The following is a 17,811-nucleotide window of genomic DNA, read 5'->3' as shown; positions in this document are numbered from 1 at the left end:
CCGTCTGTCTGTCTGTCTGTCTGTCTGTCAGTATGTACGCGAACTACTCATTCGTTAGTGGACCGAATTTTTACCAAAAGTATATGAAACAGGGGTAGAATTTCCCGGGGATGAAAATGTCGTGGCCATTTTTTTGCTACCGATTTTCTGGAAACCGATTTTTCTAATTCTTCTAATTTTTCGGGAAATAATTGACTAAATTTAAAAGAATTATATATAAAACAGGGGTAGAATTTCCCGGGGAGTGCCATAAAGTGTATAGTTTTTTGTTAACAACCTTTTAGAAACTAATTTTTTTAATTTTTTTAGAGAAAGAGAGAGCAAGAGAGAGAGAGAGAGAGAGGGACCGAATTTTTACTACGAGTACATGAAATAGGGGTAGAATTTCCCGGGGAGTGCCATAAAGTGTATAGTTTTTTGTAATTTCTTTAATTTTTTTAGAGAAAGAGAGAGCAAGAGAGAGAGAGAGAGAGAGAGAGAGAAAGAGAATCAAATTTATTAATTTAAAATCAAATGGGATGAATATAATTTATTTAACACAAAATTGTAATAATTTATGTTTTAACATGTAATAATTTATAATAAACATGTAATAATTTATGTTTTATTATGTTAACATGTAATAATATGTAATAATTTATGTAAATTAATGTAACATGTAATAATTTATGTTTTATTATGTTATTTAACATTAATAACAAATAAATAACATATAACATAATAAAACATAAATTATTACATGTTAATAAAAATTGTATTTTCGCGGCGACGTTCGCGTTCACGGCCACGCCCGCGTCCACGGCCACGCCCGCTTCCACGTCCTCGGCCTCTTCCTCCTCTGGCCCATCGTCGAGGTTTATTTATTGCTGTAAAAAATTTAATTTTTATTTTTATTTAGTATTATTTATTATTATTCTATATTATTTTATTATTTTATTTATTTAGTATTATTTATTATTCTATATTATTTATTATTCTATATACTTACGATGCAATATCTCATCCTCCAGTGACACTGGAGGAATCTCAGTAGCCACCACTGCAGGCTGTGGATTGTCAGCAGCCACCACTGCAGGTTGTAAATTGTCAGCAGCCACCACAGCCTGCAGTGGTGGTTGCTTGGCCAAAGCAGCGGCCAGTTGCCGCTGCAACTCCTGCAACTTCCTCTTTAAATGCCGATTTTTGGCATTAATATCCTCCATGTCATTCTAAAAAAAGATATATAAATCTATATAGATATTTAATAACGGCAATTTCTCTTTCTCTCTATCTCTCTTAACTTCATTCTCTCTCTCTCTCTCTCTCTCTCTCTCTCTCTCTCTCTCTCTCTCTCTCTCTCTCTCTCTTTCTCTCTCTCTCTCTCACACACACACACACACTTTCTCTTTTTCTCTCTTTTAATATCATTCTCTATCTTTCATTCTGTCATTTTTCTCTCTCTCTTTCTCTTTCTATAAAATTCAAATTTACTTACATTATGCTCCTGTGAAGTGCATGCATTTTCGCTGTTTCTTTCGATCTCTGTAGGCATTTTAAACTATATCGTATATAATATTATATACTATATTATTATATAGAAGAAATATGCAGGACAGCTTCAAAAACAATTGGAGATGTGGTACGCGTATAATATGAATATTGTGGATAAAAAGTTACCATGGTGATGGAATAAATGTATTTAAATATTTATTAAATGTAATAAATGTGTTTAAATATTTGTAATAGATATTTTTACATTAATAATTACATTTTTATTACATTTTTCTTTTAATATATATAGATAAAAAATACATTATATAAAAAAGCTGCTGTGCGCTTTTAAAAAACGGCTGCTGTGCGACGATACAGAGCAGCTGTGCGCCTGTATAAAATAGGGTGCTGTGGGCCGACACAGAGCTGCTGTGCGCCTGTACAAAAAAGGCTGCTGTGCGCTTTTAAAAAACGGCTACTGTGCGCCGAGACAGAGCTGCTGTGCGCCTGTAAAAAACGGATGTTATCCGCCGAGCCGACACAGAGCTGCTGTGCGCCTGTACAAAAAAGGCTGCTGTGCGCTTTTAAAAAACGGCTACTGTGCGCCGAGACAGAGCAGCTGTGCGCCTGTAAAAACCGGCTGTTATCCGCAGATACAGAGCTGCTGTGCGCCTGTATAAAAAAGGTTGCTGTGCGCCTGTAAAAAAACGACTACTATCCGCCGATACAGAGCTGCTGTGCGCCTATATAAAGAATCAATAAAACAGAAAAAGCAAGAGAAAGAAAAGATCTATTAAGAAAATCGATATATTAATGCAAATAAGTAGTTTGCGCTCAGAATATATTTGAAAACTAATATAGATTTGAAAAATAATTGTATTTATTTACGTATATTGTTATTTATTTACGTATTGTTATATAACATTTCGTATAAATACCTACGGTACGACGTAAATAATTATGCCTCAAAAAAGAAAATACGGAAATTTGACTAAAGTGAGTCGCGAAAATAAACGCTTACGACAAATGCGCAAAAATGAAAGTTCGGAGGAAAGGTCTCAACGACTCGAAGCTAATGCTCAAAGAAATTCTCAGCATAGGGCGAATGAAAATAATGACGCAAAGACTAAACGACTCGAAGCTGATGCTCAGAGACATACTCAGCAAAGGGTCAATAAAAATAATGACGCAAAGACTAAACGACTCGAAGCTGATGCTCAGAGACATACTCAGCAAAGGGTCAATGAAAATAATGACGCAAGGACTCAACGACTCGAAGCTGATGCTCAGAGACATGCTCAGCAGAGGGTCAATGAAAATAATGACGCAAAGACTCAACGACTCGAAGCTGATGCTCAGAGACATGCTCAGCAAAGGGTCAATGAAAATAATGACGCAAGGACTCAACGACTCGAAGCTGATGCTCAGAGACATGCTCAGCAAAGGGTCAATGAAAATGATGACGCAAGGACTCAACGACTCGAAGCTGATGCTCAGAGACATGCTCAGCAGAGGGTCAATGAAAATGATGACGCAATGAATAAACGACTCAAAGCTGATGCCCAGAGACATGCTCAGGGAAGGCACCAAGCTAGACAATTAAATCATCACATTGCGCTAATTTCAAAAGAACATGAAATAAATGTGCCAGTTCATACACTTGGCCAAATGAATGTAGAATGTCAATTTTGCAAATCGTTAAACTTTGCATGTGAAAAATCTAAAGATGGAAAATTTACATATTGTTGCCAAAAGGGAAAGCTTAAATTAAAACCAATAAATTGTCCTAATTTTCTTAAAAAATTATATATGGGAAATGATTCTGTATCAAAAAATTTTCTTGATAATATTCGTTCATATAATAGCGCTTTAGCTATGGCTTCCATGGGTGCCCCGGGCAATAGAAATCCATTGGATGTTGTGAACAATGCTCCTTATTGCTTGAAGATTCATGGGCAATATCATCATTTGACCACAACGGCAATGCGCCCAGCGGATGGGCAAGCTCCGCGTTTTGCGCAGCTTTATTTTTTAGATACAGAAGAAGCTATTAATCATAGAATGAATAATAAAGCTAATCAAAAGTGTGATCCAGTCTTAATGAAAGATTTGTCCTGCTTTATGATCCAAAGCAATGAATTTGCAAAAACTTTTAAGATGATGCGTCAAGTTGAACAAGATCTTAATCCGAGAGGCAATAAAGCCATAAATTTAATGTTGTCCTTTCGAAATGATCCTCAACACGATCAAAGAAGATACAATGCTCCACGAGCTAATGAAATAGCTGTGGTTTTTCAAAATGTTGATGGTGAGCCTCCATTTGAGAGAGATATTCGAATTTATAACAAAAATTCGAACGATGTTCAACAAATATCAATTCTAGACAAAAGATGTGATCCAATGTGTTATCCGTTGTTATATCCATATGGTAACGATGGATGGCATTCACAACTTAAATCATATAATCTTAAATATCCAGGATTTAAAGTAACTCAAATGGATTATTATGCTCACCTGTTGGCACCAAGAGTTGAATTTAGTCAATTTAAAAAGGCAGGAAAATTAAGATGTCAGTTTATACTTGATGCTTATATGAAAACTGAAGCAAATAGGCTTAATTATATTAAATTAAATCAACCTCAATTAAGAGCAGAACTTTATTCGGGATTAATGGATCACCTAGATAATCGAGCACAAAATGAAGGAATTAAAGCTGGTATACCTGTAATATTACCATCTTCATTTATGGGCAGTCCAAGAAATATGCAAGAAAGATATCAAGATGCCATGTCTCTGGTTAGAAAGTTTGGTAAACCTGATATTTTTCTTACGATGACTTGCAATCCTCAATGCCCCGAAATTAAAGATAATCTTGATGGATGTTTAATTGAATTTCGACCTGATTTGGTCGCTAAAACATTTAATTTGGATGTCAAAGAAGTTTTAAAAGATTTAACCCAAAATAATATTTTTGGAAATATTGTAGCTTATGCAGGTGTGATTGAATTTCAAAAAAGAGGACTTCCACATTTGCATTTACTTGCAATGTTGAGTGATGAAGATAAGCCCAGACTTCAAGAAGTCATTGACATGATGGTATGGGCTGAAATTCCTGACAAAGAAAGATATCCAGAACTTAATGTAAAAGTTTTGAGGCACATGATTCATGGTCCTTGTGGAGATCATTCTCAGAGATATCCTTGCACTGGGGATGATGGAAAATGTTCAAAAGGTTTTCCAAAAGAGTTTCGTGAAGAAACTAATGCTAATGTAAATGGATATCCTATGTATCAACGAAGGAATTTTAAGAAAAAATACATCGTCAGAGGAAAAGAAATTGATAATCGATGGGTAGTACTATATTCACCATATTTAATTATGAAATATGATCGACATATCAATTTGGAAATATGTTCATCAGTGAAGAGCGTAAAATACTTATATAAATATATTCATAAAGGATTTGATTGTGCTGCAATTGAAGTACAAGCACAAGATGGCACAAGGTTAATTAAAATAGATGAAGTTAATTCATACCTGGATGCAAGATATGTTAGTGCTCCAGAAGCAATGTGGAAACTGAACGGATATGATCTGTTCATGAAGTCTCACACAGTATTGTAAACAAAATTGTAAGCGTCGCGTCACTCCGGCGCACCAGTGCAGTGCCATTCCGCGTTGCGGGTGTTTGATGTAACTTATTTACTAGCACATATGTACGTCTGCAATTAGCTTATAATATGTATACTTTTTAATTTTTATAGTTTCCAGAGTTTACTACGTGGAGGTTGCAGTACGGTTTTAAACTCCTTATTGGGGGCTTTTTTAACGTGAGTCCCTTCGCCTCTCACTATATATTTCCGCAAAATCGGGGTGCTTTTTTAACGTGAGTCCTCTCGCCTTTCACTACGTTTCCGTAAAATCAGGGTGCTTTTTTAACGTGAGTCCCTTCGCCTCTCACTACGTTTTCGTAAAATCAGGGTGCTTTTTTAACGTGAGTCCCTTCGCCTCTCACTACGTTTCCGTAAAATCGGGGTGCTTTTTGAATGTAAGACCTCTCGCTTCTCATTACGCCTTACACCTACGATTTTATTTAATCTTCTTCACTATCACTGTCTATTACTGGAATGTTATTTGTTTTTTTAAACAGATCGCTCAGTATTTCTGCTGGTTTCAAAATTTTCGCTAAATATCTTGCATGAAATAGATAATATATAATTGCAGCAATATGACAGCAGCATCCAATTGTTCGTAGCCCATTAGCGATCTGTTTAAGAAAACAAATAACATTCCAGTAATAGACAGTGTGTGATAGTGAAGAAGATTAAATAAATCGTAGGTGTAGGGTGTAATGAGAGACGAGGGGTCTTACATTCAAAAAGCACCCCGATTTTACGGAAACGTAGTGAGAGGCAAAGAGACTCACGTTAAAAAAGCACCCTGATTTTACGGAAACGTAGTGAAAAGCGAGGGGACTCACGTTAAAAAAACACCCCGATTTTACGGAAACGTAGTGAGAGGCGAAGGGACTCACGTTAAAAAAGCACCCTGATTTTACGGAAACGTATAGTGAAAGGCGAGGGGACTCCGTTAAAAAAGCATCCCAATAAGGAGTTTAAAACCGTGTGCAACCTCCACATGGTAAACTCTAAAAACTATAAAAATTAAAAAGTATACATATTATAGGCTAATTGCAGACGTACATATGTGCTAGTAAAGTTACATCGAACACCCGCAACGCGGAATGGCACTGCACTGTGCGCCGGAGTGACGCGACGCTTACGATTTTCGTATTTTTAACTATGTTCCACCATTTAAAAAAAATTGAAAAAAATATATGTTATAGTGGACATTTTAAGAAAAATTTTCGTAAAAATAATTTCAAAGGGGTACCTCGAAAATATCACCCTAAAAAAAAATATTTAAAAATTCAAATATTTTTTTTTGGTCTTTTTTTTGGCAAACATTTTAGACATTTTTTTTGTTAATTAGTTTTATTAGTCTACATAACATATATTTTTTTCATCAAGATCGGTCAAGTGGTTTTCGAGAAAAATATATTTCTTTATTTTATTTTCTCCTTGCATAACTTCTAAAAAAATGAATTTTTCTCAATACTAGGCCAAAAGTACGTCGTTCCGGCTTCCATCTTACGGCAGAAAGCCTAACTTTTATGCCGTGATAGTGTCGCGCATGCGCTCTGCGACAGCGGGCCGAAAGGTACACTGATGAGACTGGTACACAATACACAAGACGGCCGAAAGTCGAGAGTCGCTCACTCTGTTACATAGAAACTTATTCGCGCGCATTAATACAATAAAAGAAGTTCCCATCATACAGTAGAACCTCTATCTTCTGTATTAACATTCTAACCACACTCCGCTAACTACTCTTGATTTCTAACCTTAAAATTTATTTGCAATTGATGTATGCCAATATTTGACAGTTATCTAATTTTGTGAATTGTGCATAATAGAAATTGCTATTACTACAATTATGAGTGCAAATGAATCATCCGATGAATCATCAGATGAAGATGAAGTTAACAGAAATTTTGAAGCCGAAGCGCAATTAATTATTGAAACTGACACCTTACCTAAGAAATCTGCCGAGAGATACCTACTTGTGTACGAAACATATAAAAAATGGAAAACGGAACATAAAAATGCATTGTCACAATCCGAAGAAGATAATCTTATAGTATATTTTCAAAGTTTACAAACAAGGTTAAGTCCGGCAACGTTGTGGAGTGTGTACTCAATGTTGAAAAACATATTATACACAAGAGAGAACATTGATTTAAGCAAGTATTACAAGTTAATAAATATAATAAAAATAAAGCCAAAGGTTATAAACCAAAGAAATCTGCTGTGTTCACATGGGATGAAATTATGAAGTTCATGAATGATGCGCCGGATCACCAATATTTAGGATTAAAAGTATGTATGGTCGGGGGCAGGCTTCAAATCAAATACATTTAAATAAATAAATGTAGTTATTTTTCTGGAATACTTATTTTTTATTAATTTGTAAAACGAACTTTTATTATAGTTTTATGAAGCTTGGTCATTATTTTGCGAGTAATAAAAATTATTAACAATATTGCCATGAAACACACAATTTTCATATTTTATACTTGAATCTTTGATTTTAGCTGAATGAGTAGAAGTTAAATCTGATGCCTGGTTATCCCTTTCAGTTGTTTCAAATTTATTTCTTTTTATTGGTGGTTTATTTTCTTTCTGACAGTGAACAACAGAGATCGGTGGTTTGTTCATGAAATGCGTTGGCTTGATTGATTCACTATTAGCATTTACAACTATTTTTCTCTTGCTCTCGGCATAAAAAAATGTTGGTGACTGTTTTGACTGTCCTGGTAGAATCAGTTCTTTTGGTAAAGTAGGTTCTTTTGGTAAAATCGATTCTTCTGGTGGAATCAATTTCTCTAGCTCTGCTAAAGCGTCATTATCAACTTCGAACTCTTCATGAAAATAATCATAACCAATTTCTAATGTGTTTCATGGCAATATTGTTAATAATTTTTATTACTCGCAAAATAATGACCAAGCTTCATAAAACTATAATAAAAGTTCGTTTTACAAATTAATAAAAAATAAGTATTCCAGAATAATAACTACATTTATTTATTTAGATGTATTTGATTTGAGAAGCCTGCCCCCGACCAGCAGCACTCGCTTCGCTCGTGCAGCAAATGTCGGGGCAGGTATCAATATCATTTAACACACGAATGCAATTTCATTCGTACTTTCGGCCTAGTATTGAGAAAAATAGTATACACTACATGGGCAAAAAGTTGAGAGCCCTGAACTGCGCAGTGCAGGAATCTCAACTTTCTGCCCTTGTAATGTAATATACTATTTTTAAATAATATTTGGTGAAAAGTTTTATCATATTGGTACTAACTTGTGACATTAATGTCAGCTTTGTATAATCAAGGGCCGATTTCACATGCTTACTCCGCTAGGCCCTTCGGGTTAAAGTCGCAATTGAATCGAGTAAAAGTCGCATACAGAACACATTAACTTTTTATTAAAGTCTTATATATAAATATTCTGCATCATGTATGGTTCTGGATCATATATAATCCACATAAGTTATCTTATTAAATACAAATTAAAACCATATTTGATTCGAAGTGTTATATGATCCACATAAGTGATCTAATTAAATTTTAATTAAAGCCCTATTTTATTGTGGATCATATTTAATCTACATAACTGATTAAAATAAGTGCAAATTAAAACTGTATTTAAACAAATATAATTTTAATATAAAATCTGGAATTAATTTGAATTTTACCCAAATTTAATATGATTTAATATGATTTTAGTTATATTCATATTAGATCGTTTTTCGCGGGTTTTAATTAAAAATCCGCAAACATATTTAAATGCGTTTTCTTCTGGCAGATCCATTGAACGATATTCATGAGTCGGAATATTTAAAATGTTATGCGCCGATGATGAAGCAGTAAATTCCGAAACAGTGGACTCTTTGTTATTATCTAACGTTCCAATAAGATTTAACATATCATCATTATCAGAAGCACAATTCTGCGTATCCAAATGTTTTAATAATGTTGTACTAAAAAGTTTTGGTAATTATGCAGTATAGGGGAAGCACCTCCGATGACCTTGACCTTGACATATGTTGTCAAGGTCACCCTCCTGAGTGACCTTCAGAAGGTTTTAGCCGTCGCTCGTTTTTTATTAAAAAGTTATAAACAAAAAATTTTTCGAAAATATAGCAGTTATTTTAAGTACTGAGAGGCATAAACGACTAATATTACGTTTTTCTTTAAAGCAGAGAATAATTTATTTCGCGAGACAGCCGCTGCTTTACCAAAACACAACATTTAAAGCAGTAAATTGTTGATAAATTGAAATTTTTTTGTTAAAGCAGAGAATACATTATTTTGCGAAAAAATCGCTGCTTTACCAAAACACAACATTTAAAGCAGTAAATCGTACCTATGTAGGTTAGTGACGCGCTTTAAAAGTATTTAAGTGTTTAAAGCGCGTCAACTAACCTATATATGCACCTATATATGCTATACTTTCCAAACTTTTTTTGTTAATAACTTTTTAACGAATAGCGAGCGACGGCTAAAACTTTCTGAAGATCACTCGTGGTCATGACCTTGACAACATATATCAAGGTCATTTAAATCGGTGAGGTCGCCAAACTTTTTTTTGTTAATAACTTTTCAATAAAAAACGAGCGACGGCTAAAACCTTCTGAAGGTCACTCAGGAGGGTGACCTTGACAACATATGTCAAGGTCAAGGTCATCGGAGGTGCTTCCCCTATACTGCATAATTACCAAAGTTTTTTAAAGGCGCGCTTAAATTGTATAGGTGTCGGATTAAGACAATTACCGCCTTGTTTCCGAACGGAACCAAAAAAATTTTCGACACAATCTTGATTCAATCTACGTGTTCGGAGATATGGAAAATTATGATTTTTTAATATTTCCCAAAGCTGAATGATGCTATTAATTGTTATCTGCCAGCATTCAAAGCATTTAACTTTTACATATTTACCATTATTATTATTAATAACTACTTTAATACTTTTTATAAGATCTGACATTTCTTGCAAAAACTGCATTTGTTTTTCACTTCCGGTAAAAACTTTTCCATGTTCTTTAGGATTATTTACGGCGGACGAATTTAACATATCGAACAACTTATCAAAATGATCAATTAAATCTATAGTTCCAACGACTTCAGTCGGAAGAAGACCGACAGACATCTGTGTACACATTCCTGCACATACATGGTTACTAAGTACTTGTACGGCATATTTAACTTTCATTCTCATAAAGTTATTTGGGTCCATATGAATTTTTGATAATTTAGGAGCTGCTCTTATCCATTGTTTGACGTCTTGCATATAAAACTGTCTAATATGATCCCACGAAGCTACTTTATTATTAAATTCAAAATTATGTTTTAACAAATTATTTCGGGTTGCTTTTATTAAATGTGGAGTGTCAAAAATGTAAACTAAATTTTCTCCGTTAACTGAAAAAGTTGAATTTTGTGTAGATATTCCTAAATCACGGGACAGTTGTATAAAATTAGAACCCATGTCCGTAACCAATGCATGCACCATAGCACCTGTATTTCTTAATTTAATTATTGTATTAAATATCAGATTTTTTAAAAAGTTCATATGGCATGTAGTTTCTACAAAACAAAAAACAATAGGCACCTTCCAATTACCTGCAATACTACGTGCCATAATAACTAAAGCGCTTCTTGCAGGTTTAGATGATTTTTTATCACCAATGTCTTCGAAACCAATTATTTCATCCCGTGATATATTATAAAATAAATGAGCTTTTAAACTCATTTCGTCGGCACATATTATGCAATGACGTTCTACAAGAGGCAACGTATTCAATTTTAATTTAAGTGCTTCAAAAATTTTATCATTTATACCAGGCTCAATATTCCATTTTTGCGTAAATAATTGTAGAGAACGTACAGAAGGCAATGCAATTGAATCTTTTAATTCCCGGTACATTCGTGGATTTAAAAAAAATAATGATAAAGCAAATTTCTTAAATTCGAGATCATATCTTCTGCCACGTTTACATTTTAATTGTGCGTCGACTTGTGTCGCTAATAATCTATTAAATTTTTCCGGTAATAACTTACGGCCTAATTTTATTAGTTGATTGAATTCGTTTTCTTCTTCAACTTTTGTAGCTTTCTTCTTGTTTTCCATACGAAACCGTCGGATTGTTTCACGCATTACTTTATTTTGCGCCTTTAATTTTTGGAACTTCTCTCGCAATTTCCTTTTTCTCGGGCTATCATCAGACGATTTAGTCGTAACTGCAGGCTTCTTGATAGTGGATGTGCTCCTATAATATATTCCAAACGTTAGATCATAGCACAAAGATTATTTTAAAATATGATATATGTAATTATGTAACTATTTTGCTGTAAGAGACAAAAACAGCAAAATAATATTAAATAAAATCTAAAGTTAAAAAAAATTTAAATATAAAGTGTTAATAAATAAATTACATATATCCTGACAATTATATTTTATAAGAAAACTTTTATTACATAACAAATAAAGAAAATAAAAATACATAGAATAATAAATTTCTTTCGCCAATATATAGAATAACAATTAAAGTAATTTAAATCGACCTGACTGGCAATATATATAACGTCTTTCCGATATGAACATTGAAAAACTGTGAGCCAACTCGGTTTGTCGGATTCACACAGCACTTTTTTTCAGATCGATATCGAGACATTATTAATTTTGACCATGGTTTTGGTCAGTTGATGTAATTTCTAAATTAAATAGTTTTTAATTTTATTGCGAAAAATATTACCCCAGCCAGGGTTTGAACCTAGAACCTCCCGTATACCGTGCGGGTGTCGTGCCAATTCGACCACTGGGGCTGTGGTAATATTTATCGCAATAACAACTGTAAGATGGAGCACCGATTACTAGGTCGACGGTGTATAATAAACAGAATAATAAATTTCTTTCGCCAGTATATAGAATAACAATTAAAGTAATTTAAATCGACCTTTTGCAATAAAATTAAAAACTATTTAATTTAGAAATTACATCAACTGACCAAAACCATGGTCAAAATTAATAATGTCTCGATATCGATCTGAAAAAAAGTGCTGTGTGAATCCGACAAACCAAGTTGGCTCACAGTTTTTCAATGTTCATATCGGAAAGACGTTATATATATTGCCAGTCAGGTCGATTTAAATTACTTTAATTGTTATTCTATATACTGGCGAAAGAAATTTATTATTCTGTTTATTATACACCGTCGACCTAGTAATCGGTGCTCCATCTTACAGTTGTTATTGCGATAAATATTACCACAGCCCCAGTGGTCGAATTGGCACGACACCCGCACGGTATACGGGAGGTTCTAGGTTCAAACCCTGGCAGGGGTAATATTTTTCGCAATAAAATTAAAAACTATTTAATTTAGAAATTACATCAACTGACCAAAACCATGGTCAAAATTAATAATGTCTCGATATCGATCTGGAAAAAAAGTGCTGTGTGAATCCGACAAACCAAGTTGGCTCACAGTTTTTCAATGTTCATATCGGAAAGACGTTATATATATTGCCAGTCAGGTCGATTTAAATTACTTTAATTGTTATAAAAATACATGTTTAACTGTAAATTAGTAAAGAAAAACTTACGGTTGAGTTATTTCTACGTCACTGACAATAATTGGGACGATTGTTTGTGAAGTTTCTGCTTTGCTGAAAATATACAATTATTTTTCTTTTAGCTATTATTGTTAATAAACGTAAACAAGTCTCTTATTAATATAAATTACCTATTATCTTCTTGCACTTGCATTTCTGCAACAAAAAATATGTATCATATAATATCTATTATAAAATATAATATTATAACAAATAGAACATTTATATTTAGCATACCTATCTACTTTCTCTTTAACCACATTTTCCTCATTTTGTTGTGTTGTTTGTTCGGGTGCTGTGTTGTCCCTAAAAGATTTTAATTATTTTGTTTTTATATGTTACTTTCACATAATACATAAAAAATAATGTAAATATTGTTAGATATTGCTGCTATTATTTTTTATATACCTTATACCAGTATTATTCAATTTTATACTTTTTATGTGAAACAAAACTAATTTAATTAAATTAAAATATGTAAAATTAATAATTATTTGTTAGTAAAAACTCACTGTTGTTGAAAACCTGGTCCAAAAAATATAGTGGGTACAGCATCTGGGTGAAGACGAGCCCTAACTTTATTAATTTTGTACCATTTGTTTTCAAAATGCAAATGGCACAAACGACAATTCTGGTGGGCATATTCTGGACCTTTAGGTTCTAGATCCAGCCTTCTACATGCTCGTACCCATTGCAGCCATCTGTAAATGTTGTACCATTTTACCAATGACAAAGTAATGCACACATTACAATTAAAAAAAATGGGTGCAAATTACAAACTTGCACATTGCTTCCTCATTATTACAGGAAGCTTATTTCATTTAATGTATAAATTTAATGTATATGAGGAAACTTTTATTTTATTTAATATACAATTATTAGTATTTATTTTTTTGGCTTCCTCATAGAAGAAGCTTTGTGAGCAAAGGGTTCTACTTGCACACTTAAAAACTATCAAGAAGCCCGATATCTCAATATTTGCGGAAGTTAGAGCAAATTTACCAAAATTTCTATAACTCCAGAACTAATCAACCAAATCTTAACAAATTATATATGAAATAGGGGTAGAAGAGACTGAAAAATGTAATAAAATTAGAAATAGATCGATATCTCCAAATTTGCGGAAATTAAAGCATAAACAAACATTTCTGCAAATTCAAAATTTTATTAAAAAAGAACCCCTTGATTATTAGCAATTTTTATTAATTCTATTATATTCTTCAGTTTTTTCTACCCCTATTTCATATATAATTCGTTAAGATTTGGTTGATTAGTTCTGGAGTTAAAGAAATTTCGGTAAATTTGGCACGTACACACATACATACACACACACACACACACATACATACATACAGACATTTTTTAAAACTGCAATTTTTCGACGTTTTAGAACATTCTGAACGCGTTCAGAAAAACAAAAAAAAATTTTTTTTACGAAAACAAAGCTTCTTCTATGTGAGGAAGCAATATAATTTATATAAAAAATAATAATATTATATAAAGCAATGTGTTATACCTGTCTTGTTCCTTTGGAAATTAAAAAAAATGTTGCACATCAATAAAACTTCTTAACGCACTCTGGTACTGCACAGCTTGGCTTTCTTATCGCATTCATTTTTAATTATTATATGCAGCAACACCTGAAACAAAGCTAAGATCAAAGTGCTTCCAAGAGAATTGAAAACTTATATAATATTTATATAGGTTAACTATTCCCTTAGAAAAAAATTTCTCTTTTATGTTTCCTTCGCTTTTATCACTTTTTATCATTTTTATCATTTATTTCACTTTTATCACTTTCTTCACTTTTCTTTACTTCATTCTTTCACTGTCTTTATACTTTGTAAACTCTTTTCACTTTAATCACATAAACGTATTCAGAGTCTGTCAAACACTTCTAACAGCTCTCAATAGCATTCAGTGACTAATTGAGCTAATTCTCTCCAAATTTCTGTTCCAATACAGATAGGCATTTATTTAACTGACCATTTAAATTCTAAGAGGGAGCGAAGCAGAACGGAGAAAGGTAGAGCAATTGAGAAAGAAGTTCAGAGAACGACGTTCAGATGGGGTTAGTGGGCGCTTACTTATTTCGCGCATGCGCACTCCATTTTAGACAACAAGAAATCAGGAGAGTTGCGCTGCTGTATATACTGTGTCGCAAGATACACGCACAGTCTACATGTCAATCTAACAAAGAGGTTAGGTTAACATGTAGACTGTGGCTGGGTTCGAGGAGCGCGCTTTTAGCGCTATGAGCGTGCTCTGTCCTTGTTCAACTTTCAGTAAGTAACAGAGACAGAATGACGTTGTCAGCGCTAATAGCGTCTCCCCGAACGCAGCCTGTGTGTGTGCTTGCGACTCGCGTTCTGCGTCTTATGTAGATAGACCTTAACGGCAGTTGCTAAACGTAAACATGCCGGTGAATTTTCTGTCGGGGGGTTTTTCAGTCGCTCTCGGGTGAGAGCTATTTAGTGTCTTGCACCGTCGGTGATTGACACATGGCCTCTTAATCTAATTGTAACACTTTGCACTTTACATAACAATACTACTTTACGCTTAACCTATCTGGATTTTTTTTTCTCGTACTATTTATATAATTCTCTTGGTCGACTTAATAAATTGAAATATTATATTCAAAACTTTCCAATTTTTCCGTTTAATTAGTTTAACAATATCTTCTTCCAGAAAACCAATTGCTCTCAAATCCTTATCCATCTTTATTCTCGGCTCATCATAATGGCAACACTGCAGTATCACGTGGTTCAAATCTTCCCTCTCGTGACCACAGTCACATCTCTCACTATCGACGTATCCCTTTCTCTTCAGAGAAGAACCTAGATTGAAGTGGTTTGCTCTCACTCTATTTATTCAAGTTATAAAATATCTTTCCTTATCCAGCTTCGAAAACCATGGTTTTGTGGCCCGTCGCTCATAAAAATTTGTGAAGTAAAAAGCACCTTTGTACGTTGATTCAGCCTCGATCGAATTCTGCGTTGTATCCCACGTAGCTCTCCTTATACCAGTCATCATATCACTCACCGGCACGACGATAGAAGGGTCCGCTTCCTCGGTAGCAGCCTCCTTGGCTGTTGCATCCGCCAGTTCATTACCGAGTATACCCTTATGAGCGGGAATCCATACAAGTATGACTCTTTTTTCGTGTTTATAACACAGCTCATACAATATTCTTCTAGCTTCAATAATATATTGATTCCTATGAACATCCAATATATTGCTCCGAATACTCATCAACACTGATCTACAGTCAGACAGAATAACCATATCTCTTGCCCTCCTCTCGATCTGACAAAGCATCAGCCGCAACGCAGCCATCACCGCGAAAGCCTCCGCAGTGTACGACGAACACATGAACGGGAGACTGATTTTATATGCGATCTCCTGATCACATATAATCACGGAGGCACCAGTAGATCTCTTGTTTTCGTCTTGAGATCCATCTGTGAAGATAATTTCTGGCAATTCCAAATTATATTGCGTAATAATCTCCTTAATCAAAATTTCGTCTGAAAATTTTTTGAATTTTCTTTTCAAACCGATATCAAAATCAACTAAGGGAACGAAAGTATGTGCTTCATAATTCCCCCGGAAAACCTCGAACTGCCGTGATGGGCCCAACCAGTCTCTTCTCTTCAAGGAGGACTTCCAAACCTCCGACAGGAGGGAGAATCTGTACGTGGGAAAGAGAAACCGTGCATAACTCTCACAATCACAGGCACGCTGTAGTTTCTGGAATAAGTCATTTTGGTTGTACACCATAGCTTTGTTGATAAAGTTACTATAAATGCTCGGTCTCGAAGAGATCTCACCTTTGCTTCTGCAACGATTACATTGTTCGGGGAACTGTTCCTATATCCCAGGGCCGTGCGTATACCCATAAATTGAGCTCGTTCTAACTTGAGTGAATACGAGGCATCTCTGGGAAAATACACAAATATTCCATAATCCATAACAAATCTAACGAGGTTCTTGTAGAGCATCAAAGCTGTGTTTGTCTCCATACCAGTAGAAACATGGCAAAGATATCTCATAATGGAATTGGCTCTATTTACTTTTCCTCTTATTTCCTGTGTTTGACGATGGAAAGTCAATCCGCCATCAAGCCAAATTCCAAGGAATTTAGCCTCACCTCTATTATACACCTTAGTTCCCTGTATATTGATAAATAAATTCCTATCCACGTATCCGCTTCTGGAAAATTCCACCAGAACCGTCTTTTTCGGTTCGAGATCTAAACCAATCCTCTTGAGTCTTTCAGCGATCACATTAACAGCACGCTCCAACAGATCCCGGTTCTTTCTTCTACTAATACCAGATACATATAGACCGATATCATCGGCAAATTCTACTGCCTCCACTCCCTCCGGTAACTCCGCACATAAACCCTGCGTGAATAGAGAATACATGATAGGGCTAAGAACCGCGCCCTGCGGGAGCCCTCCATAAACAAGGCGATCCACGTATTCTTGAGAATTTATAGTAAATCTCACCCTTCTACAGTATAACCATTTACAGATGAATCTAGCAATGTTTACAGGGCAATGAAGCGCCACCAGATTGTCCATCATGATCCAGTAATTCACACAGTCATACGCCGCAGATACATCCGAAAAGGCTGCCAAGGTATATTCGTTTGAACAAATAGAAGCACGTATATCCGCCGTGATTCGTGCAAGGTTATCGGTACAAGATTTACCTCGTCTGAATCCGCTCTGTGATTTACTGAACTTGTCCTCGTTCTCCGCCCACCACATTAGTCTTTCGTTAATGAGTCTCTCTATTAGTTTACCTACACAGGATGACAGTGAAATAGGACGTACCTTCTCTCGTCCTGGCTTATCAATAAATATAATCTGGTATAGTTACCAATCCTCCGGAATGACTCCCGTTTGCCATACAGAATTGTACATGTGTAACAGGCCCTCCCTGCCTGAGTCCGGCAATAGCCGTAGCATCTTGTATTCCACGCCATCCATCCCCGGCGCAGAGTCCCTCCTAGCCATAGCTATAGCCCTGTCCAGCTCAGCCCTCGAAAAAGGGGTGTCAAACTCACCGGCAGCTCTCTTGAAGTTGTTATAAGGTTT

The 17,811-nt window shown here is 34.7% G+C and overlaps 3 protein-coding genes and 1 long non-coding RNA gene across 11 annotated transcripts in view; 2 read left to right on the top strand and 2 right to left on the bottom strand.

Annotated features, from left to right (window-relative positions):
- LOC143905809 (uncharacterized) overlaps window positions 1-17,811 on the top strand; it is a 55,302-nt gene that overhangs the window by 10,688 nt on the left and 26,803 nt on the right. The window contains exon 1 of one of the 5 annotated variants that reach the window (XR_013259329.1): window positions 6,720-7,273. The exons of 3 other annotated variants lie outside the window; for them this stretch is intronic. This is a non-coding gene — a long non-coding RNA (uncharacterized LOC143905809). Of the gene's footprint in view, window positions 1-6,719; window positions 7,274-14,650; window positions 14,778-17,811 lie in introns of those variants that run through there. One more of the 5 variants, XR_013259333.1, reaches the window with a different exon arrangement.
- LOC143905792 (uncharacterized) lies at window positions 736-1,678 on the bottom strand. Its single transcript, XM_077421381.1, has 2 exons — window positions 989-1,678; window positions 736-866 (listed from the first exon to the last, which is right to left on the bottom strand). Exons 1-2 carry the CDS (start codon window positions 1,200-1,202, stop codon window positions 736-738), a joined length of 345 nt encoding a protein of 114 aa, XP_077277507.1. The 5' UTR covers window positions 1,203-1,678.
- LOC143905791 (uncharacterized) lies at window positions 3,346-5,094 on the top strand. Its single transcript, XM_077421380.1, has one exon. The coding sequence runs from the start codon at window positions 3,346-3,348 to the stop codon at window positions 5,092-5,094; it is 1,749 nt and encodes a 582-aa protein (XP_077277506.1).
- Window positions 14,698-17,725, bottom strand: LOC143905805 (uncharacterized). Of its 4 annotated transcripts, XM_077421403.1 has the most exons (6): window positions 17,594-17,725; window positions 17,424-17,516; window positions 17,218-17,342; window positions 16,537-17,112; window positions 15,667-16,456; window positions 14,698-15,543 (listed from the first exon to the last, which is right to left on the bottom strand). In XM_077421403.1, the coding sequence occupies exons 1-6, from the start codon at window positions 17,697-17,699 to the stop codon at window positions 15,299-15,301; spliced, it is 1,935 nt and encodes a 644-aa protein (XP_077277529.1). In that variant the 5' UTR covers window positions 17,700-17,725; the 3' UTR covers window positions 14,698-15,298. The 4 variants fall into 4 exon arrangements, with proteins under 4 accessions (XP_077277529.1, XP_077277528.1, XP_077277527.1 ...); XM_077421402.1 differs by having other exon boundaries at window positions 17,218-17,516; XM_077421401.1 differs by having other exon boundaries at window positions 16,537-17,342.

The sequence above is a fragment of the Temnothorax americanus genome, unplaced genomic scaffold (genome assembly GCF_048541705.1).
Source record: "Temnothorax americanus isolate GAGA-0224 unplaced genomic scaffold, ASM4854170v1 Scaffold67, whole genome shotgun sequence".
Taxonomy (NCBI): Eukaryota; Metazoa; Arthropoda; class Insecta; order Hymenoptera; family Formicidae; genus Temnothorax; species Temnothorax americanus.
The sequence above is the reverse complement of the archived record's forward strand: the minus strand, read 5'-3'. Positions and strand labels throughout refer to the sequence as shown.

What these genes read in the sequence shown, in the direction of transcription:
- LOC143905792 (XM_077421381.1), bottom strand. Translation starts at nt 1,202, where the DNA reads ATGGAGGATATTAATGCCAAAAATCGGCATTTAAAGAGGAAGTTGCAG. An exon ending in GGAGGATGAGATATTGCATC is followed by an intron (nt 867 to 988) that starts GTAAGTATATAG and finishes AATTTTTTACAG; the next exon opens with CAATAAATAAACCTCGACGA.
- LOC143905791 (XM_077421380.1), top strand. Translation starts at nt 3,346, where the DNA reads ATGGCTTCCATGGGTGCCCCGGGCAATAGAAATCCATTGGATGTTGTG.
- LOC143905805 (XM_077421399.1), bottom strand. Translation starts at nt 17,699, where the DNA reads ATGGCGTGGAATACAAGATGCTACGGCTATTGCCGGACTCAGGCAGGG. An exon ending in GGAGTCATTCCGGAGGATTG is followed by an intron (nt 17,517 to 17,593) that starts GTAACTATACCA and finishes CATCCTGTGTAG; the next exon opens with GTAAACTAATAGAGAGACTC. An exon ending in GGCTGAATCAACGTACAAAG is followed by an intron (nt 15,544 to 15,666) that starts GTGCTTTTTACT and finishes ACTTCAATCTAG; the next exon opens with GTTCTTCTCTGAAGAGAAAG.